The sequence below is a fragment of the Enoplosus armatus genome, chromosome 5 (genome assembly GCF_043641665.1).
Source record: "Enoplosus armatus isolate fEnoArm2 chromosome 5, fEnoArm2.hap1, whole genome shotgun sequence".
Lineage (NCBI taxonomy): Eukaryota > Metazoa > Chordata > Actinopteri > Centrarchiformes > Enoplosidae > Enoplosus > Enoplosus armatus.
Genome location: NC_092184.1, coordinates 7,456,937 through 7,480,307, shown reverse-complemented (window position 1 = coordinate 7,480,307; position 23,371 = coordinate 7,456,937). Strand labels below are relative to the sequence as shown.

Sequence of the window (23,371 nt, the reverse complement as noted above, 5' to 3'; positions counted from 1 at the left end):
ACTTTCACAGTCCCATCTGAAGGAAATGTGGATGATTGCCTCTTCAAACAAGACTCTAAAATAAACTGTCAGCATGAATGATTAATCGTAGACAGCCAGGCCAGTGGTGGGTTAACTTTAGTAGTAATTCTATGTAAATGCATCCAGATAGATCTTTGGGTATGAGCCCAAGGATTCAGAACAGTATCTCCTTGCTTGTTTACAGTGCAGTGGTGGACAGCCAAGGTCTTCTGAAGGGGACCCGGCCTAATTAACATAAAACTAGGTTCCTGGGGACCATGATAGTGTGGGGTGAATGATCTTGCCTCTGGTAAGGACATGTTGAGGGCAGCTACTAACACACTAGTGTTAATTGTTTCCAGTACGTGGCAGTGTTTAAGACCCAAATGTATTAAAAATAGCCATGGTCTAATGAAGAAGTGGCAGTAAGGCATTTGTTAGGGGAGTTTTTTGCAAACGATAACAGAAACGATGGCTGACCATGAGTTGGGCCTTGCTAATGACGAGGGCAGAGCTCGACGAGGGAGACGTGATACAGCAAGGTCTCAACTCATCAGTTCAGTAAGATTAGGAGGTGAATTTGGATGACTTCCCACTATTGATTGGTGGGGACTGATGATCAGATCTAATTTATGCAGCTTCTGGAGACCTGATGTCAGTCTGGAAATCTGTCGAGGTCTTGATAACCAGCCAAGCAAGTCTTGCAATCTGCAGTCCTATTATTTCCCTCTCTTGTATTCTGTAATGGAAAAGATAAATCCTCTTTTTTTAATTAGAGCAAAAGCAAAGTAAAGCTTTCTTATCTCATTATCCTTCCATTCTGGGTAGGAAAACCCTTAGAGACATCCTAGGAGGTGTTAGTTTGTTCTGTTTCTGACTGCTTGCTTTTGTTGTGTACAGTATTTCCTTTTGATAACATCCATACTTAATGTATATTTTTTTCCTCTTTACTGTGGCTTGAAGGAAAAAATACCATGCTATTATTGTTGTGTACCTGTACAATCCAGTGCTATCCAATATCCTGCTTTGCAATAAATCTCACTTTGTGAGTTGTTGATTCATTGCTAGGTTAATTTTTGACTTTCTGGTGATGGTATATTAGACTACATTTTATTGAAACGTGTTGTGTATCCTTCCCCATTTACATATGTGAGCTGGACAGACTACATTAGGAACACAACATATTTACTGCAGGAGTATTGTTTTTGTATTGTAATTGTTTGTACTGATGTGCCTGTATGTACCTGTTCATGGAAAATCATTGTAACTGTTGGTCTCTCTCACTCCCATGCAGTCATGCTTGTGTCATTCGTGGACAAGTAGTGACTTCGGATGGAACACCGCTGGTTGGAGTCAACATCAGTTTCATCAACAACCCGTCCTATGGTTACACAATTACTAGGCAGGATGGGAGGTAAGAGCCCTCTTCTTTATACTGACACACACACACACACACACACACACACACACATTGACACAAGGGATGCAATGCAAATGCCACTAACCGCTACCTAAATATGCTGTACAGAGATGTGACAATGATATTTATATTATTGTCAAATAGTTGTTTAGCTGTGCTGAATTCTAATGATGGAGGGAAAAAACACAGTTGCCACTGCAAACTGTGCTGCCATTGATCTGCTTCGTGCTTTCATTTGGTCCAATTTTGGAGTTCTCGGCTCAATTCCCAGAGAAATCAAACAAAGCCCTTCTGGTACACTCATAAGTTATGCTTCAGTAGCGGCAGGGAGGGGAAAGAATAAAATATGCCAATTCAAAGCAGCTCACTGGGGCTATGAAACATAGTGCAGATGGACTTTAGTTATTTGACAATGGAAGATTTAAAGAATTAAGTGAGACATTAAGAAGTGAGACAAGTTATTGCCAGAGACCTGCAATTAATTTGTTTTGCATCTGTCTGCTGTCTTGTTGTAGCTTAATAATACTTTTTTTTGCCATCGATGTAATGCACTGATGGACATAGTTCATTACCACTATCTTCCTCAGAAAAAATCCAGATATCTTCTGCCCATTGTCTAAGGTCTTGCTGATTCATTACAGTACTACTAGAACCCCTTTGGAGAAAGATACATTCTGTGTTCAAATAAAATGAAAATAAGAGTGTACTCTGTTTGGCTTTCTTTGAGCGACTCTATGCCAGCTGCTTTGGCACCAGCAGACTTTCTCAGAGAAATCCAGACGAAAACCTTAGACTGGTTTCGAAGTGTTTTTTGGAGTGAAAGAGAAAGGCCTGAGAGAAAAACTTTGGGTAATATTGTCTCTATAATTTCTGTTCTTTTCTGAATATGATTTTTTAGATCAGATCGCACACACATACAGTACACGCTCATAACCTCCAATCCCCCTGTATCTCTCATAGTAGTCATTTTTAGTAAGGCCTTGTGGCAAACCAAGCCCCTCTATCACAGCGCAGCATGAATTGGTGTTTGCTCTCCAAGCCCCACTTCCTCCTGATACTTTTATCAGTCACTGACACTCTAAAGGCCCACATTTTTGCTGCCGGTTTGATCTTGATCATTCGTGCTTCTCCTCATTCCTTCCATCTTCTTGTCAGTCTCCTCTTCTTCCTAGTTTTACAAAAAGCTCTCATCTCCACCTCATCATCTTCACCTTCCTCACTTATTTCATCTGCTCTCCATCCCTTCACGCTCTTCCTCCTCCAATCTCCCACTGCCCTTAAGCCTTTCCTTTCTGGGCCGTACTCTTTCACTTATTTCCTGTGCTTTCCTTGAGCCCAGGTCTCATGTCCTTTCCACCGCACTGGCTTCCCTCATCTCTATCCTTTTCCCATTTATGCGTGTCCCATTTTTCTTATGCATCACTCCGTTTTTCCTTCGCAAAGCTCTATACTCTTTTCTCCCTTCCAGCATATGTGTAAACACTACTCCATCTCCCAGGTTCCCCTGTAAACATGCCTAGTCTCCTGCAACTCCCCTGCAATCACTGTAAACTGGCTCAGTGCAGCGTGAAATCAGAAATGCACCTGTTCACCCACTTAGAAATGGGAAAGCTGTCTCAACTCATTTTTATGATGTGTTCTTTATTGTCCAAGAGCTTAGTTTTTAAATTACCTCTCCTACTATCTTGAAAAGTTTTCTGGCCTAAACAATAGAGGTTAGTTTAGTTTCTTTACAGCTGTGTGGCCATTTTCTGACTGGCTGAGCATTGAGACACACCTGTTCCCTTTTATGCTTTTCTCCAATTATGAGTAAAATGCTGACATGGATTCCAGCTTATTACATTATTAGGTGCTTGCGAGGATCTCTATAGGAGCCAGTGTACACTTGACTACTTGGCAGTTTATTAAAAGATCCATCTTAAAATCCCAAAAATGGCACTGTATAAAGGCCACATCTCACATGCATTTATTATTATTATTATTATTTATTTTTGTATATTTGCTTGGTGGTTGATTTTTTTCCTGTATACACCACCAATGTGTTATTTAGTTTAAATACATTTTTCAAGTGAATGAGGACACTGTTGTTGACATGCTGTAGTACAGTCCTTATTTATTCTTACTAACTTTTTGTGTCCTTGATTCACTTAAACATCAACATCAACATAACAAGTATATATTGGCTGAGAAATAATTGCGTGTAATTTGTATGAGGCACGCAAAGTTCATTGGCAGGGTTAACACTTTAAGCTTGATGCATTCCCTGAGGGAACAAGCAAGCAAGGCTGTTGTAGGTAGCTTAATAAGTTTTGTCACATGGCTTAAGGCTGTTGTCATGATTGATAACAGCCAGTGAATCCCTTCATCGATTGGCAACGCTGCCCATGGGTATCTGTCCAGAAGTGTTTTGAGTGTGCGTAGCTTGAGCCTGCCAGGTGTCATGCAGACTGACCGGCTGCAGCTGTATGGCTACTGATGGATCATGGCAGCACAAGGGTACCACTATCACAGCCCCAATCAGCTCTGCAGCCTCCATACTGCTGGACAAACTCACTCTTCTCGCACCCAGCCAAGGGCAAAACACCAAGGGCAGAACAAACCTTTGTTTATCGCCACAGCCAATCAGATGTTTACCCTCAAGGGAAGTTAGACTGAGCAGATTCTTTATATAGAAGCTGAGACCAGGAGGGAGGTTACCTGGTTTGGAGGCTTCTATGTGGACTTGTAATTTTTAAAAGATGCTTCCCGTGTGAGGATGAGGCCCCGTCCCAGGGGCCTGTAGGTGACCAGGTGCTAATTGGCTCTTAGAGAGAAGTGACAAGAGCTGCAGAAGTCCAGTGCAGGTGCAGGCATGCTGTTGTCACCATGCAGCAGTTAGAGATGATGAAATCGCCAGAGTGCAGCCTGTTTGCTGAGACCCACTCAGGTCAGACCAGAGGCAGAAGCCCCTAAATGCAACAGTAGATGGGATTGCATTGCAGGGCTTTTAGACTGATGTTAGAGTGGACAGCCTTCATCTAAGGGATCGATAGAGAAGTGGCGGCTGCCTCCATCCTGCAGCACAAATCTCTCTCTTTCTCTCTCTCACACATATAAATGTGAGCACAGGAGCAGTGCATTACACATGCATGGGGGTGAAACAGTCATGCCTGAACTTAAAGTATGCATCTACTGTTTTCCATTCTTCAAATAAAATCTACAGATTGTGACATTAATTAAGCGATGTGCTTCTAACATTGTGATTAGTCATCCTATTATTTTCAGCCTGTGTGTGCCTGAAAGATAATGCTAAATAGTAAAACACCATCCTTCCTTAACAAAAGTAATGCATTTATTACTGTTTGATCTGTTACAACAACACTTAATTCAAACATAGTAATTATATTCACAGTAAAATTGTGGCATGGTTTAATCCTTAACACACCACAGATTACATGCATTGCTAATGGGAATTTTCACAGTATTTATTTGAAAAACATATCATTCATCTTCACTGTATGTGAGTCAACATTCATCCTCTCTGACAATGTGCACATCTGTGTTGCAGTTTTGACTTGGTGACCAATGGGGGCATAGCCGTAGCCCTGCACTTTGAGCGCGCTCCATTCATCACCCAGGAGCACACTCTCTGGTTGCCATGGGGACGCTTCTTCGTCATGGACACCATCGTCATGCGGCATGAGGAGAATGACATCCCTAGCTGTGACCTCAGCAGCTTTACCAGGCCAAGCCCTGTGGTGTCTCCAGCTCCGCTCACCGCATTCGCTGGCTCCTGCTCTGAAAGGCGGACCGTCGTACCCGAAATCCAGGTGACTACTCTGCACCCCACCCTCTTCACTGCCCTGCAGGTTGTGATCTACATGGGTGTCTCCTCCAAAAGATTCATGCAACACATCTGGGAGAGATGTCTGAAGACTATTCATCAAGTACAAGTCTAATAGTAACTCTGTGTCGTGGCAGTGCTGTGATTTTATCTCTCTAGTGTAATTGGTCTGCAGAACTTGGGCGATTTACAATGTGCATTGTACTGTCTCACTGCAGAGCGATGATGATTACCTCGCACACAGAAAACAGCCTGGACATTTTTAATTTCTCCTGGGTTGTAGTCTCCCAGGTTAAGCATAGTACCACTGTAAACGGATTTGCTTTTATATTTCATGACATGTATTATCTGTCGATCTGTCTACATGTGCTTGTGTCTTGTTGGTGCAAGCACATCCTTGCATGGGTTTGTGTGTGCAGGTGAATGTGTGGCTGCTGGATGTCTAGCAAGCATCTCTGTGCCCTTCTCTAATTACTTTGTCTCCCACTTTGCTTCATAAGATTTATGGCATATCAGTGAATTTAGTATGCAGTCCTGTCTATTTATAGTAGCCCTGTCTTTGCTATTCCTTGAGCTGTAAGAGCACCATGCAGGGCCATGGTCCAATTTGCACTTGTCCTCTTAAAAGGGAATTCTGATCAATTAACCAGGCATAGCTACACTCTGTGAACATTTAAAAAGAAACACTTCATAAGTGACATGTCCTCTGACCAATGTCGCTTTGGGTAGCTATTTTAATTGTTACTTTACATCGTGTTCTGTACTGTGGAGACAGGCACAGAGAGGTGACTCAATTAGAGCCAAGAGTAAACCAGTGGTGTTGACCCTTGATCCAGACCGACTGTTGTATCATCAAGAGGTTACAGGTTTGACCTCAGTGGAAATTTCCTAAGGCCATGATGTTGTCTCTTACTAAACTAACTTTTATTACTCTATATATTATTGGACTGTGACTCTGAGCCCAAGGGCACTCCTTTGATGCCATTGTCATATAGATTGCAGGAAGATTATTGTCCTAATGAAGGACTTGCTATTGTTAAATCAATTATGAAAATACTCACTGGAGTACATAATAAAGAAATCCTTCATTGGATTCCCTGTAACGCATGAATATAATTGTCCTCTAATTGATGTTTCTAATCTTCCCATGGGTCCATATATTTGGTTGGAGGCAAGGCTGTGAAAAACAAAGGTTGACAAAGGATGTAGTGGCCACTGACCAAAGGAATGACAATTGATAATCTGCGCAAAATAAAGGACATGCAGAGGCCTGTTATTGATTCTACCTTAAACACTGAGGAAAATATATTTCTAATCAGTTTAATATTTGCAATTCCTGTCAGCTAGCTTAAGGATTGATGTTAGCTCTCTGTCATTGATAAGCTTTGTTTTTTGTCCCTAGTCTCTACAGGAGGAAGTGCCTATACCAGGGACAGACATGAACCTTGGCTATTTAAGCAGCAGGACCCCAGGTTACAAGTCAATACTGCGGGTGACCCTCACCCACTCCACAATCCCTTTCAACTTGATGAAGGTTCACCTCATGGTGGCTGTGGAAGGCAGGCTTTTCAGAAAGTGGTTTCCTGCTTCCCCAAACCTCTTGTATGACTTTGTGTGGGACAAGGCTGATGTCTACAGCCAGAAGGTCTATGGCTTGTCTGAAGCTTTTGGTAAGTGATCAAGTATATATTGCATTCAGTGCATAATTTTGCTTTTTTTATCCAGACCACACGCGATTCACTAATTCTAGTTTTATCTTTACTTCTTTCCCTAGTATCTGTGGGTTTTGAGTATGAGTCATGTCCAGACCTTATTCTATGGGAGAAGAGGACTGCTGTTCTACAGGGCTACGAAACCACTGCCTCCAAACTGGGAGGATGGACTATAGACAAACATCATGCTTTAAATATCCAGAGCGGTGAGTCAACTAGTAATCCTTTTTTAAATCCCTATTCTAAGCTACTCGTTCATTGAAACACCTACTCAAAAGATAATTTTATACCGCAAGAAATCTTCATTTCAACACATTATTTATTCAATTATTGAGTTTTAAAATAATCACAGTGAGGTAAATACACTTCTATGCCAGTGCAGTTCTTGTATTTGTACTTTCAGTACTTGTTTTAGGAATTTTGTAAGAATTTATGTCAGCGATTAAAAAGGAGACAGCATAATGCAGACCACTACTGAGCATCCATATCAGGAAAATTACAAATGTAAAGACAATTAATTAATTTAATTTACATTGGAAAAAAGCATCTCATTTAACAATTAAACGTGTTTTATGAAAGTAACTCTCATTAGGATTCAATAATAGACTGAATAATAGATAATAGTCATGTTAAGATGGAAACATTTTGTGGCGAAAGTCTTTAGTTTGCCGCTCCTTATTGCATCTTACACATATCATTCTGAATGTGTCCAAGAGTGCAGATAAGTACCATGTCTACCCGGTACCTTAGATGATGCTTTTTGTGTAACATTGAATTGTCTTCCTTCCCTGTAGCATTTTGAGGCTTTTTCAATTCAGCAGTGTCATGTAGCCTCCGAGACATCTGACTTTTTTATTACCGTTGTCCATTTTTAGGTGAGAGGGGTCAATTTTCTTATTGCCAACAAATTACTCCTGAAAGGCACAAGTAGGCATGAAGAGAGAAACTTTGGGCAGCACCTGTCACTAGCTGGGCTTCACAGTCTGTTTGTATCTGAAAAGGCTCATCAGAGGAGATGAGGCATACTTCTATGAAAAGTGCTCAAGGAGGTGGCACTTTGATCTGTCACACTAAACCTGCAGAGTCTGAATGTGCTGTCCGGAGGAGGGGGAGAGCTGCTACTTTCCCCCTCACCACCTCCACTGCCAGTTCATCCACCCCACCCCCCTCTTTGGCACCTCCATGTCTTGTTCATGCCCAACATTTTTAGAATCATCCCTAATTTAATTGCTGTCAGTCTGCTACTCCCAGCAGCAGCAGCCCCTAAGATTAAATCACGTCCCAGGAAGGGGATGCTTGGCTGATCTTTTCTGATAGACCAAATGTTGTGCTGCTCAAAGAACTCAGGTCACCGAATACCATCAGAAGCAGAAAAACTGCCACAGACATGCAGATGTTGAATTTCAAATATGATTAAATTGATTGGGCAGCAGGAACATCTTTACATTTACATATTTGAACGTTTTCCAAGAGTAGATTGGCAACACTAATGGAAACATAGTGTGCATGTGTTTTCTGGTGCATGCCTGAATGCCTGCACATAAAATGTACTCATACGGCTCTATTTTTGTTCCTGCGCAGAGCTGATGTAGGTGGAAGGAGCACAATGCCATTTTTAATCGGGGGAAAGTTTTTTTGTGATTGTGCCTTTGCGGTAATTTTCTAGCTCCAAGAAATTCCATTTGTGCCAAGGGCTTTTTGGTCCCCATTTTGGCATGAAATTGTGCCTGCGTTTCCATCCGCTAAGTCCACCTCTTATTGCAAACACGGGCACATAGAGCAGTTTTCATGGCGGAGGTGCACACACAGACGTATTTAAAATCACAACAGATTCTTATCTGTGTGATGACTTTCACTTCCTTTTAAAATGTTCATCTAATATACATTTCAAATTGCATTAAGCAATCTTGAACCGCTAGGATACAGGGACTTGCACCATTAGAGCTCTGGAATAGTCTCTGTTTACTAAGTTCCCATCTGTAACGTGTTGGCAAACAGTTGCCCACCTACCCATCCAGCAGAAACAGAGCAACATGAACATCCCATTTGAATCCTTTTGTTCGGCACTTGTTAACTGTACTGCACATTATTACACACACATCAAGCAGCATTGGTATCTTAATTAATTAATTAAATCTTCTGACATGGAATTTGCAAACATATTTATACAGCCCTCTACGCATCTCTACACACCAGACTGGAATGCTATTCTCTACAGGTTCCAAGTTTATATGCAAATTACTGCAAGTGTAGGTGGCAGCATCAGGATGTGTCTTAAGCTCCTTCAAAACTGTAGCAACATTTTTTTATTTAAGCAAAACTCCAAACAGTATTTCCTCTGTATAATCAAATAAGAATTTCTGTTGTGTGAACAGGATTAATTGGGAGCTGTTAGCAAATGCATTCATGTGAACTGCATGAACAATTTGCAGAAGTGGGATTAATATATGCATGTAAACATACCTAAATATGACTAATTGGGTGCAAACTTTGTAATCACTGTGCTAAAAAGTACAGTCAACTGTTACTAATAATGGTAACACATTTCATTCTTTAGTTGTTGTATATTAAATGCCATAATATAATTTTCTTGTAAAATAGGTTTGTGTGCATCATTACACATTGACAGGATTTTAAGTGTTAAAATTTAAATTCATCTTGAAATGAGACATCATCTGCCATTGGGAACATATTTTGGGTGCTGTATATTCATTATTGGGCTGCTGTATGATAATGCCTTTCTAAAAAGTTTTTTTTTTCTTGGGGGATAAGCTGGCCTAGATGCACTTCCTGGCTGATTAGAAAACACTCTGCTGCCTTCAAAGAAGATCTGAGAAGCTGATTTAACTGCCTATTGTTTAAGCCCACCTCTGGTTATCAAAATTGCAAAGATTAGCCATAACCAGTTGTCCACACCACTTGCTCCCCTTGTCTGCACCTGCATTTTTGTTTTCATCCCATTTCAAGAAAATAGAGCCCAGTCTTCAATCTCTGCTCAACCTAAACAGGTTGCAGGTGTTACTTGTTTCTTTCCTTTGTCCTCATCAGGTATTCTTCATATGGGCAATGGGGAGAATGTCTTCATCTCCCAGCAGCCTCCTGTAATCGGCAGTGTGATGGGAAACGGGCGCAGGCGCAGCATCTCCTGCCCTAGCTGTAATGGCCTTGCTGACGGAAACAAGCTGCTAGCCCCTGTGGCTCTGGCCTGTGGCTCAGATGGAAGTCTGTACGTGGGTGACTTCAACTATGTGAGGAGGATTTTCACCACGGGGAATGTCACCAGTGTCCTGGAGCTCAGGTAACGGAGGAGAAGCCTACTAACATTCACTCACGACCATGAGCTCAGATGGGCTTGCACACAGGTCATAAACCACTGAGGTCGATTGAGATAGACAGAAATGCCCTAAAGGCCCAGGATTGATGGTCCTGCTTCTCTCATCCACCTGTATCAGCTGGAGTTTGGCCCTGATATGGGCTGAAAAGGATGTAATGGGGTCTTAAAAGAAGACGTTCCAGGAAAAGATACATTTCTTTGTTAATGTCAGCAAAACAGGTTTGAGTAGATAAGAAATCGAATGTTCTGTCATGATTCTCTTTTAATTAATTCTGTCCGCTAACAACTATTTTTTTTAATTCTGTCCACTAACAACTAACATTTCCTCTCCTTTCTCGTCCTCCTCTCATTTTCTGCTGCTTTTGGCAAACTGACAGAAATAAAGACTTCAGGCATAGGTAAGCAATAAAGTATTTGCTTAAATGAACAAAGAAAAGGGTCCAGTCCAGGGTACTTGATGTTGAAGAGACCTTTTGAGCCTATATCAGATGTGCACTTGTAAGCATCCAGAAGATAATATTTTAAGATACTGACTGTCTGCGTAATTTTCATCTTCATAAAGTAGATTTAGTGGTTTAACGATGTCTCCTCAGTTTACTTAATCTCTGGATTCAGAGCCTTGTTCACTACAGTCTGTTTGCATCTGTATGTGTGATTGCAATGAGATAATGGAGCCGATTGTTGGCTCAGTCGAGGCTGCACTTTTCCTCAGGAGAATTGCCATCTGTCGAGGATTCCCAACATTTCAGAGTGGGATATAGAACATACATTGCATTTCCAGTTTATTAGGTACACCTTGCTACATGCATTGCAATCCATTTTCAGTTGTTGTTGTGTCAGAGAGGTGTTAATGCAATTATATAGTCATTAGGAGATTATAGTTTATGGTGCTTTTGTACTGAATTATATTGAAAAATAAAAGGTACCCTAATCATAATGATCGCAGAATTAAATCAACACCTTTCTGAGAGCATCAATAGAATATGAATATGAGTTTAGTTTCCTAAAGGTTTTCTGTATGTAGCAGGGTGAGCCTAATAAAATGGCAAATCAATGAAGATTTTATCAGTGGCTTAAGACACAAAGACCTCATTTTCCTTGGCAGGTGGCAGTGAGGGAAATCTCTGTGTACTGTCTTTAGATACCATGTCTCAGGCAAAGGGGTATTGATTGATTTTCTATCAAGGGGTCATGACTTCAGCTGGGGAACATGTAGTCAAACTGAGGATGAAAAGCCAAGTGATGCTGGTCACTGCTCTCAAGTATGACCATGAGCACAAACAAAACACTCAGAAGATCTCTGTTGTTTTTTACGTCTCTCTGTAACTATCTTTTATCAGTCTTAATATCTCAAATGTCTTTGTGTGGAACAAAAATGTTAGTACGCTTACATACATGAACTTACATATCCCATACACGCTCATGCGCTGTTTTCTACAACAAAACCAAAGAAACGTCAAGGCTCTGTCCCTTTGGTCTCAGTACTCCAAACACATTTGCATATTAAAAAGGAGATTTATTCAGGAAAACACAGCATGTGTCTGTATAAAAGGGGTGGCTGCCTCCTGTTCATGTGTGAGCTAGCGATAGGACTGGGAGGTGGGTGATCTCACTACATTGTTCATTGACCCCCTACTAAGGATGTCCCCATCCACTCCAACCACGCTTGCTCCGTTGCCGCGCCAGCATGCAGCAAAATCCAATTATCTTCTACAAACTAGATGTTGTCAGTGAATATAGATGGAGTATATGGCCATAGCTCAAGGTCAGGGAATAACGCCTCATAGTTTCAAACACTGTGGGGGACCAACACTGTTCTACATGCAACTGGGAGCTGATAAGGTATCAGCTGATTGCACATGGCAGATAGAATGCAAAGTAGAATCCAGTCATTGAGGCTTGCTACTGACCTACTCGAACACAGCAGTCGTTTTTCTAAGCCAGCCGGTTGTACCTGGAATGTACTGCAGACCAACAGATCAGTCAACTTGGTCAGCGGGCTGATTGTGACATCTGCGCCTGAGGTTTGCTGCAGTGTCCTGTCATCACTGATTCATTGAAGGTCAATTGTCATTTAAAATTAAGTACTGGAGTTGACAATTCCACAGACCCACTGGTCTCTCTTGTTGTATTATAAAAAATATAAGCTTTGGCACTGTCATGCCGACCATAAGCCCTAAAAGAACCCTCAAGGTTATAGTTGAAATTCTGTCTTAATCCACTTTGAATGACGCCCTGCTGACAGGTTTCTCCATAATGCTTATCAGGTCTGGCAGAACTGTGCTGTGTCCTGCCCTGATAACTCTGGTCATCTTTAAGATGGCACTAACCACTACATTGCTAAATTGGTTACTAATTCCTTGTTTTGTCTGACCAACAGTCAAAAACCCAAAGATGATAAAATGACAGTGATTCAATTCATTTCACAACTGGGAAAAGCTGGAACTTGCAAATGTTTTGCATTTTTGCTTGATAAAAGTTTAAATGATTTATCGGTTCAATAGATTAGCCAAACTTCTTGACAATCAATTAATCAACAAATAGAACTAGTTGAAAGGGATCAGTCAGCTGTTTTTTCACATGGGTGGCACCTGATCATAGTACATTTGTGCCATGTACTATATTTATATGTAAGTCTATAAGTCTGTCAGTCAAATCCACTACTTTCCATGTAAGATCAGTCCTGCCCATAGTCTCTACCATCCAGTAGTGTATAGTGCCATCAGGCTCAGGTGTTTTTCGTTCAAATCTGTCATGGTTTCATTCTTCAGCAGAAGATCATGTGTTTATTAGAAGCAGGAGCAGATTTTTAATGGAAATAGTCCTCTCTGTCACTTAATTTGTACCACTATGGATTCGTCTACAGTCATCTTTTTTTCCTGTGTTTTCTGACACCTATTCTGTCTGGAGTACACCAATAGATTGCATGCGTTCTGCCACTGCAGGATTGGTTATATTTGGTTCTATTGTCTGTCTGTCAGGTTGGGCAACCTCCTGTGGATATGAAGGATTACTTTGTTGACTTGGTGGGAAGTTTAATAGGATATTTTTTCCTGTGCTGGAATCTCTGCCTGATGGATGCATAGTGTGTTTGAATTGCTGCTTCAGCTATGCATTTGTGTTTCTGTAAAAAAGTCCCAGCGGAATCGGTAAAGATACTTGTTTGTACTTCTTCTAGCAGTAACCAGGCTACTGCAACTGTATAGACACTGTTTCATATTTTTGTTTTCAGACAATATCACAGAGATTTCTTGGGTCAGGGATGGGAATGTAATTAGGATTTCTGTCAAAGGATCCAATGTACCCCAATGACTGAGTCCCACTAGACCCTTGTTTCTCTTTGTCTTCCTAACTCTGCATCCCCTTCAGCATTACTAGTGTTTCAATACTTTGAAATAAACTAGACATCTGTATCTATAGATATACAGTTTTTCCACATATGTCTACATATATCATATATTCAGATGAGTGGAGTTTCCACTCTCTTTTGACAACAGGGATTTCTAACTAAGCTGAGTGTATTGTAGATGAGTTCTAAGCTCCACCATTATGTCATGTTTAATCTCATTCTATTTTTCCACGTTTAATCTCATTCTATTTTTCTTTTTCCATGTCCTTGGTTTAAACTGTAATTGTGCCCAATTGACTCTCTAAATGGCTTTTGAATCCATTTTAATTGTATTACACAATGTTTCTTATTGAAAGCACTGTAGCCCTTCCAGCTTTATTGACTTGGTCTTATTCCTCTCTTTTCCCTTCTCTCAGCAACAGCCCTGCTCATAAGTACTACCTGGCCACCAGTCCAGTGAACGGCGCTGTGTACCTTTCGGACACCAGCAGCAGGAAGGTGTTCAAGGTAAAATCCCTGAACGTTGTGAAAGATGTGGCCAAGAATCTGGAGCTGGTGGCGGGAACTGGTGACCAGTGTCTCCCATATGATGACACTCGCTGCGGGGATGGAGGAAAGGCGGTTGAGGCCACTCTCACCAACCCCAGAGGTATTGTATGGATGTTATTATAATCAATGTAGTGTGCAATTTCAAGTCAGTTGGGGTCTTGTTTTCTCTTTTCTTTTCAAGTAGACTAGATTGCTGGATAGTTGAAGACGGTAGTCCCAGAGGCTAGATCAATATTCTTCAGTTTTCATGCATTAAATTCTCTTCTCTTACCTCCATCACTAACTACGCACATGTAGCTCACTGGATTCAGTTATTTTCTTCAGTACTTTTTCTTGTTTCTTCCACACTTGGATGATGAATTAGTCATTAGATCTCATGCTTACTTTTTGTCCACCTTTGGGAGGACATTGTGAATCACATGTACTGAAATAACACTTAAGTCCCACTGAAATGTATTGTAACATGTATTGTATAGTCCAGGTTTTGCACTGAAAATACCCTGAAGTAATAGAAAAATACAGAGTTGTACATAGCTAAGGTTAGTATTCTCGGCTTCATTGTTTGAGGCTGAGAGAGCATGAACGAAAGAGACTACATTGATGAATTTTTAGCTGTAATTGAATCAATACATTCAGTACTCTTCATCTATTTTGATGTTCCTATTGTTCTCTGTTATTGATTTAGAAAATCAATCCTTGCATTAGTTTTCATTGCTGTGATTAGTCTTTAATTTTTATTACAGTGAATAGTGCGTAATTGTCATTTAGTGGCGATCTGTCCTCACATTAAGTCACAGATAAACAAAATAACTGATGGATATTTTCCTCTTCTGTCCATTGGGTGACTTTATCTGCAGGCATTACGGTGGATAAGTACGGTGTAATCTTCTTTGTGGATGGGACCATGATTCGCAGGATTGATCAGAATGGTATCATCTCTACTCTTCTGGGCTTCAATGACCTGACCTCTGCCCGACCTCTCAGCTGCGATGCCGTGATGGACATCTCTCAGGTACGACCTCTCTGACCTGGGCAGCCGGCATGTGTCTTCCTGTCTCTCAACCTACACCAGTCTCCTTGACTGACCCTGGTATCCAGGATGCTTGCATCCCCATGTGAACTTTTGTGTCTGTAGCTGTAGGCTCCTAGCCTGGATCTAGTGGCCCTGGGTCTGGTTTTGATCCACATTTGTTTATTGGTTGCATGAAGCCAGTTTTTGGATTCACAGGGCTTGCAAAGGATACTGAGGTAGTGGAAGGCAGTTAGAGCCTACAGGCATTTAGCACTCTGTTGGGATTCCACTGCCAGTTTTCAGACTGAATACTGTTTTCCTGTGTTCACTTGAGCCCATGTCAGTAAAGTTTCTGTACCTATTATTTGTTGAATGAAGGCTGATGACTGAAATAGTTCAGGTCAGGTCAGATCTTTATTGCTCCACAAGAGGACGTTCCTTATGCAGCAAGGCAGAAAAAGACATAGCAACACAAAACAGAAAAGTGAAAATACTACACCCACAGTACAAAATACAATACAGAGTCTGTGTGATTTAAGGACCAAATAAAGCGCTAGGCTATACTGTTAACCAAGAGGCAGTTAGCGGCTATTTATTGCACGTAGAATAAATCAAAAATATAATATGTTGCACCAAATTTTTGCGAAAGTTGCATCTCCAGGTTGGGGGAACCCACAGGAACTGGAATAAACATAGCACCGGGCTATAGAGCCCAGCTGAAACCAGGAGTGGCACCATAGTCCTGGGAACTTCCATGTCTGTGTCAAATGGCCACACAGCTTCAAGTGCAAAGGGCCTTTGACCTATAGCTGTAGGGTTATAATGAGGATGACCCATAACCTCACTGGCTCTCAATTCACGCACACATGTTCACTGATGCACTCAAACACATGTACACACACACATATGCACACATATGTACCAGACCACTACAGCAGACAGAACACATCCCCCAGGCAAGGACACTGCACTGAGGTCACATCACTCTCTAGCTCAGTGACCCCCCTTTGGAGGTGACGTGACAGACTTTTTGCATACTCTAGCAGCCCTTGCATGGCTGTTTAATCCTGACATTATAATTTCCAACCCACGTAGTTAGGGGTTGTTTTGTATGGAGCCTGGGAGTTGTCATGGAGAAAATAACTAATTTGTAACTCGATTTAATAAGTTGTGTTCTCGATGTAATAATTTGTGCTCTCAAATTACTGAAGTTATGCTTTCGATTTAACAATTCGTGTGCCCATAGATGACTTCATTTGTGCTCTCGATTTAACAGGCGATTGTTTTTGGTATGAGACACCTGCATTCAAGCTCTGTCTCTCGCCGCCCAAACAAAGCCCCTTAATAACAAAACATACAGTAGCTGTATCATTAACTCGGCTGCCTCCTCACACAGGACAATTTCTAAACGTCAGGCTTTTTTTTCACATTCTAGCTCTGAAACAAAAGCCACAACTGTTGTGGCTTTAGCTGGCGGAGGAACACACACAGACCTCTCCGTAAATCACTGTACACCTTTCATATATATTAAGTTTAGCCTCTTTCATTTTTCTCTACTATATCATCGAGTCTGCAATGCGTTAGATTAATAAATCTTACACATTATGCTCACATGGCACTGAATAATCAGTTTATTTATATTAATTATTTAATACCTGTAGCCATCACACAACAGTGGGAATGATAAGAGCCTCTCCAAATTAAGAATGGGCATTTTTATGCATGGTGGCAGCGTAACTTCATAAATTAATTATAATTATTAATTATCCCGTCAAGGCGACAGGATCGGTCACGATGGTAAATGACATTTTGTACTTTTCCAAGTTTAGCCAATCTTTTGGAATAAGGCAGCCGTCCTCTGGTTGAGTCCTGGGTTGAATCTGTCAGGACATTTTTATTTTGCTGTTAATAAAAATCCAAACTCTGCATATCAGACATTGCCAACATGTTCCACTAATCAGTGAAATTAAACATGTTTACTGTGGCCCTGAGAGCTCCGTTTACATGTATAATTTTGTGCATAAAACCAAATTACCTTGTGCATAAAACCAGAGCTTACAGTTATGTAATATTATGCTGCTGAAGCCACAGCTGATGGCTGGACTGTGGCGTAGATTAACACACAGCACCACTTCTCATGTGCAAAAAAATATATATATTAAAAAAAAAAAGAAAATCATCAATATCTGATGATGTTATGGGGGTCAGTTCCATCAAATATCTTTTCCATCAACAGCAGAGCTCACAGGAAGCAGAATGGACTGTGATTGTAAATTAACCTGCACACATCACACAGCACTTTCCCACCACAACAATATTAGTAAAAGGATTTTTTACTGTTTCTAAGTGAAATGAAATTTGTTTAAGACTCACATGTGGAAACTGAAAAATTTGTTGATTTCAAATTATTGGAACGCTGTGTGCTATGTTCAAGACGATGTCTCAGTTGTGTTTATTTTCCACCTCAGCTTATCTTTACGATGAGCTGAAAACTTCACTGATGTTAAATAATGTTCAGTTGTGATAAAGGCTAAAGATCATTAATAGATCAGCTGTCAATGGCGGCCTCCGTCTTTACAGGTGGATCATAATCACTGTCCAAGGTGCTGATCCTGGTACGCTGACCAGCAGGGTTCCCATTACTATTTATTTATTATTATTTTGAATTCGGAGTGAGGCAACAAAACTCGTGTGGGTGTCTGTGCCTATTTTGCTAATGCAGTTACACTCTGTAACAACTGTTCATGTGTGTGTGTAAAAGCCTCCTCAGCTGTGCATAAAAGAGCTTACCGGTCAATAGAAGAGTGCATGCTGCACACAGCCTTCTTTCTCTCTTCTGCACGTCAACAAGCACTGAACTTCAATTTTCCAACAGTATTAACATGCATTGTGATATTTAACTGTTTGTACTTTTGGAACAGCAGTCTCCCACAGGACTGGTCCTGTTGCTTGGCATCATGTAATTGGTTTTAATTTCTGATGGATAATCTGTTTTCATTTCATGCTACAATATTAACTGGTCTAAGATATTGTTATTTTTAGGCTATTATTTGTAATTTGGGGTGCAGTGAAAAATATTGCGGTGCTCAAGCCCTTCAGCAGCCACAGAGCTGGAGCTTGTGCCAGGTTTACACATTGAGTGTCTGTAATAACTGTTTTTTTAAAAGCTACCTGAAGGTGTTTTGTAATTTTGGAGAGGTCTCTGCATGTATGTGCGCCTCCAACAACTAAAGCTACACAAAATGTGGCTTTTGTCTCAGAGCTAAAATATGGAGGAAAAAAAACTGACGTTCAGACATTGTCCTGTGTGCGGAGGCAGCCTAGTTAATGATACAGCTACTGTACATTATTTAATTAAGGGGTGGCTTTGTGGCTTTGTTTGGGCGGCGAGAGAGCAAGTGACAGAGCTCGAAAGTGGATGTCTCAAACCAAAAACAATGGGATATTAAATAGAGAGCACAAATGAAGTAATCCATGCATGCAAATTATTATCGAGAGAACAAATTACTAATTTGCGAGCACGAATTTCTCCATGACTCCTCCCAGATTCCATAGTTTTGCCATACCTGCCATAGCAGTAATTTATAATCCAAAAAATGCAATTACATATTGTGTGTTATCTACACTATCTATAATTGTTACAGTTTTACTCTCATGAAAAGAGTTCTTGAGCTTTAATGATACGATTTAATTGATGTATAAGCCCTGCTCCATGTGCATGCACTAGTTTCTAGTTTCTTGCCCCATCGTGTATGTTATGGAGTACGACTAGCAAACAGGTCCTGTGGGGGCTTCAGATGCCAGGGAAAAGAAGCTTTCTGTGTGTGTGAAATGATGTATTCAGCGGAGGGAGCAAAGCCTCCAGCTGCCCATTTCCAGCCCCGGGGGAACACCATCCCCCTCATGACCTGTGCTTGCTGCTCTCTTACCCCACCCCGCACACAAACACAAGCGCCTATAGATGCTCACCATCCCAGCTCCACAGCAGCGAGGACACAGGCAGACTGACTGCAGCTCCACAACGATGACAAATCGCACAAGCACTGCCAGAGACACTCAGACAGTAAAAAGCACCCATTAAAAATTCATCCAGGGCACATAGCTTCCTACTTCAAACACTCCCCAACCCCTCACTTAGGACCAGAGTTTCTCTGGAGAAGGCTCATCACAGTGGTCATTACTTTTGCTGTACCTGTTCTAGGCAAAAAATAATGTCAGATTTCTGTCTCTCCTCTGATGAGGTCATTGTTATCTTGCCATGCCATCTGTGCAGTGAGCGTACTGCAGCAAAATTCACTCTTAATTCGATGTGCAGCTCTGTAACCTTTCTTTCTTTTAACTTTTTTTATATCATGCAAAAGGACAAGAGTTTGACCTCGTTCAAGAATGCATTAATTTGTTTATACGAAGGCCTCAGGTCCTTGCTGTTTCAGAAATCTGCTCCATTTTCTCTTTCAAGTCTTGGAAATCTTCTCTGCATCCCCTACTGAGTTCAAACTTAAATAGAGGGAAACCATGTCTTAAAACAAGATCACTTGAACATATTTCAAGGGTGTTAGCAGCTTCAGAAAGCTTTATCAAGGCTCTGACTGTGACATTCAATTCAAATCTGAGAGGGACTTCAAATAATGACATATTACTCTTCTTCAGACAGGCATCATGCTGGTACGAGCAAAGAGAGAAGAGATTGCTAATGGAAAATGACATTATAGTTCTAATACAAGTTCAAATACATTTAAAAATAGTTTTGTGTTGGTGCAAATCCGTGACCCGCTTCCTTGGCTGATGAGCGCATTTTGGGTTTTTCGCTGGTGGCGGCAGGCACTACTGACAGCTGCCCAACTGTATAAAGGGGAGGGTATGATCGGGTTACAGCATATGGGACAGCAGCTCGGGAAATATCCCCTCATCAGTCAGAGTGGCGTGAAAACCTCCTTACAGGCAGCTCCCCCGAGCCACTCCACACACTGGCTCATGAAATATTTAACCACCAGTGTTGACAAGAAATAGGTTTTAAGAAATTGAAAGTCTCCCCTTCATTTCCCAAGTAAATGCATTTTCTGCTCACTGAAAGATGACATTTATCCACTGCCAGTCTCCTGTTTGTTGCATTTAGCCCAAGATATGTCCTATTATATAAACCTCCTCTGTTTTGTGGGGGATGATGGGAGGTTTATGGGATGTGAGCTGTGTGTGATGCTCTAATCTATTTTTTTATCAAAGGTGGACTAGTGCTCCACTTTTAAAGAGGGGCAGGGATTCAAGAACAAGACCAATGCAGAGACTGTAGAAACATTCACATAATCATCTCCATAGAATCTCCTGTCAGTTTTAGATTAATTATTGTGTCAGCATTGCCCTTTAAATGAGAAAATTAGGAATCAGGTGAATAAACGGCATAATATGGCAGGCAGACTTTTACCAGAAAGCTACTGGCTGTTAGCAACCTGCCACTCAGTGCTCAATTGAGTGTCATATTTTGTGTTTCAGGACCCCTGTGTTTTGTGCTGTGTAATGCAGAGTAGCATGTCAGTAGAAGTTCAATGTAATGTGTCAACCTTGACTTTCTTCCCACATTTATCAGTGGAAACCATTTCCCTGAGGTAACCCACAATTCAGAAACCTGCATTTGGCATTGAAAAGTTTTGGGTGAATTTATTGTCTAACCACAGACGATAGGTAGATGCCCACTTCAAGGGCTAATAGCATATCTATTGCCCACTTTTTACAGTGATACACACTCACACAATGAACCCAACATGTTGCCTAGGTGTACTCACTTGGCTTATGTAAGGTAAACAATTTTTGTTTTTCAAAACATGTAAGTAAATTGAGAGTAAGCGTATGACATGGTGGTCAAGGTCACAGTTTATTTCATATTAAAGTACCCATGACCTGATGCTCAGGAAATTTCTTTCAATTTGCTTTCAAGGTTTATGCAGTTTGCATTTCCAGGTCATTATGACAAATTAGTCAACCATACTAACAGCTACATGAAGTCATTCACCTTCGCATTTCCCAGTTGTAGGTCTCATCTAATAGGTTGCCTAAAACCGGAACCTGTCCTTGTATTTTGGTCCAGGTTTTAATCAGTCTTCTTTGTTGGTACTCCAAGGCTTCCAGTGAAATATGGCACTTCATATTATGTTCCTAAGAGATCCCCCTGGGATCATAAGTGAGAGGGAGACCGGTAAATTGGATGAATCCAATCATTCCAATTTGTTAAAAGCCTGATACATTGTTAGCAGAACAATACGTCATAATTTAGGAGGCCAGGGGCAGGCTAGGCTTTCATTCGGTAAGTGTGCTCCAGTTTCTTTTCAAGGACTCATGCAATCTTATGTCATTACAAAATTAATAACCCAAAGCAAGGAAAAACAGCCGCTCAGTAGAGGTGACGGATGCAGAAGCCCAGTTCTTAAGTGTCCAGAGTTCTCATGATCAATTGCAGTGAGCTTTTTTCTGTTAATCTGATCATTTGAATGATCTCTCCCCGTTCTGCCCTTCCTTACCACTATTGTTATCATCTTTGATCTTAAAAAGCGCATCTTTGTGTTTCTGCTTTTAACAGTACACAGGCAGTTATTCTCCTCCTTATCAGATAATAAATCGTTTCAAAAAATGTTTTTGCTTCCAGCGTAAGCTATGAGATAGCCCACCTTTTTCACAGCAGCCTATCTTTTTTGTAAGCAGTTTTCAATGATTCTTCCCTTGAGGGACTGTTTCCCTGTGATAAAGTGAAAAATGTGTGGATCAATAAGAGTATGGTCTGTTTTTTGTGACCTGAGTCTGATATTCTTGGTGTGTTTTTTCCTCTTAGGTGCGTCTTGAGTGGCCCACAGACCTGGCAGTGAGTCCCATGGACAACTCCCTCTACGTCCTGGACAATAACGTAGTACTCCAGATCTCAGAAAACCATCAAGTCCGTATTGTAGCAGGCCGGCCCATGCACTGCCAAGTACCTGGGATTGACCATTTCCTCATGAGCAAAGTGGCCATCCATGCCACCCTGGAATCTGCCAACGCCCTAGCTGTGTCCCACAATGGCATTTTGTACATCGCTGAGTCAGATGAAAAGAAAATAAACAGAGTACGACAGGTGTCCACCAATGGAGAGATCTCCCTGGTTGCAGGGGCACCAAGTGGCTGTGACTGCAAGAATGATGCCAACTGTGATTGTTACTCTGGAGATGAAGGCTATGCCAAGGATGCTAAGCTGAATGCACCCTCTTCTCTGGCAGTGTGTCCAGATGGAGAGCTTTATATTGCAGATCTGGGCAACATTCGCATTCGCTATGTGCGCAAAAACAAGCCCTATCTGAATCCCCTCAGCATGTATGAGGTGTCCTCTCCCATTAATGATGAACTCTATCTGTTTGACTCCAACGGCAGCCACATTTTCACGCAAAGTCTGACTACAGGAGACCACCTCTACAATCTGACGTACACAGGAGCAGGAGATCTGAGCAGCCTTACTGATAAGAACAAAAACACAGTGATCATCCGACGAGACACAACAGGAATGCCTCTGTGGCTGATGGTCCCCGATGGACAGACATTCTGGTTCACCATTGGCACCAACAATGCCCTTAAAACTGTAGCTGCCCAGGGTCAAGAACTTGCTGTAATGACCTACCATGGCAGCTCAGGACTTCTAGCAACTAAGACGAATGAAAATGGATGGACAACCTTCTTTGAGTAAGTAATATTAAGAAATATTTCTAAAACACCTTTATAATCCTTATACCCAGAGTGTGGATCCCAGTTGAGCTGATTATAGATTACTGCTTCGCCCCAGAGAGCAACTAAATATATCTGTTAAATCTCTTCAATATATACAGTTTTCAGCAACAAGCTGGAATATTTGAACTGGAAGCTCTGTATTTGTGGTAGCACTAAATGCTAAGATGCTTTAGTGAGTTAATGTTCAGAGTTGAAGAGCTCTTTGACATCTGAGTTCAGTATTTTGGCACATGAGCTACCTTCTTATGCCTTGATGTCTATGTCACTCAGAATACAAGACCTGTGGAAGTATGGGTGTAATCCTATTTGCTGTTATCATACCAAATAGGATTACTGGATGATATGTTACTCATCTGCACCCTTGCTTGCAGTGACAGACTGCAGACCATTGCTTGTTTGGAGTCAAAGGTATAGGAACAACATACTGCG

At 41.2% G+C, this 23,371-nt stretch overlaps 1 protein-coding gene across 6 annotated transcripts in view; it reads left to right on the top strand.

The window, feature by feature from the left end:
* The window catches only part of tenm4 (teneurin transmembrane protein 4), a 109,824-nt gene that overhangs the window by 65,100 nt on the left and 21,353 nt on the right, over positions 1-23,371 (top strand). For 3 of the 6 annotated variants that reach the window (XM_070906342.1, XM_070906339.1, XM_070906340.1), the window contains 9 exons: positions 1,295-1,414; positions 4,968-5,229; positions 6,646-6,913; positions 7,018-7,161; positions 10,004-10,253; positions 10,667-10,687; positions 14,055-14,287; positions 15,045-15,199; positions 22,020-22,897. In XM_070906342.1, coding sequence (XP_070762443.1) covers positions 1,295-1,414; positions 4,968-5,229; positions 6,646-6,913; positions 7,018-7,161; positions 10,004-10,253; positions 10,667-10,687; positions 14,055-14,287; positions 15,045-15,199; positions 22,020-22,897 — 2,331 coding nt within the window. The remainder of the gene's footprint in view (positions 1-1,294; positions 1,415-4,967; positions 5,230-6,645; positions 6,914-7,017; positions 7,162-10,003; positions 10,254-10,666; positions 10,688-14,054; positions 14,288-15,044; positions 15,200-22,019; positions 22,898-23,371) is intronic. The other 3 variants (XM_070906343.1, XM_070906338.1, XM_070906341.1) reach the window with 1 other exon arrangement.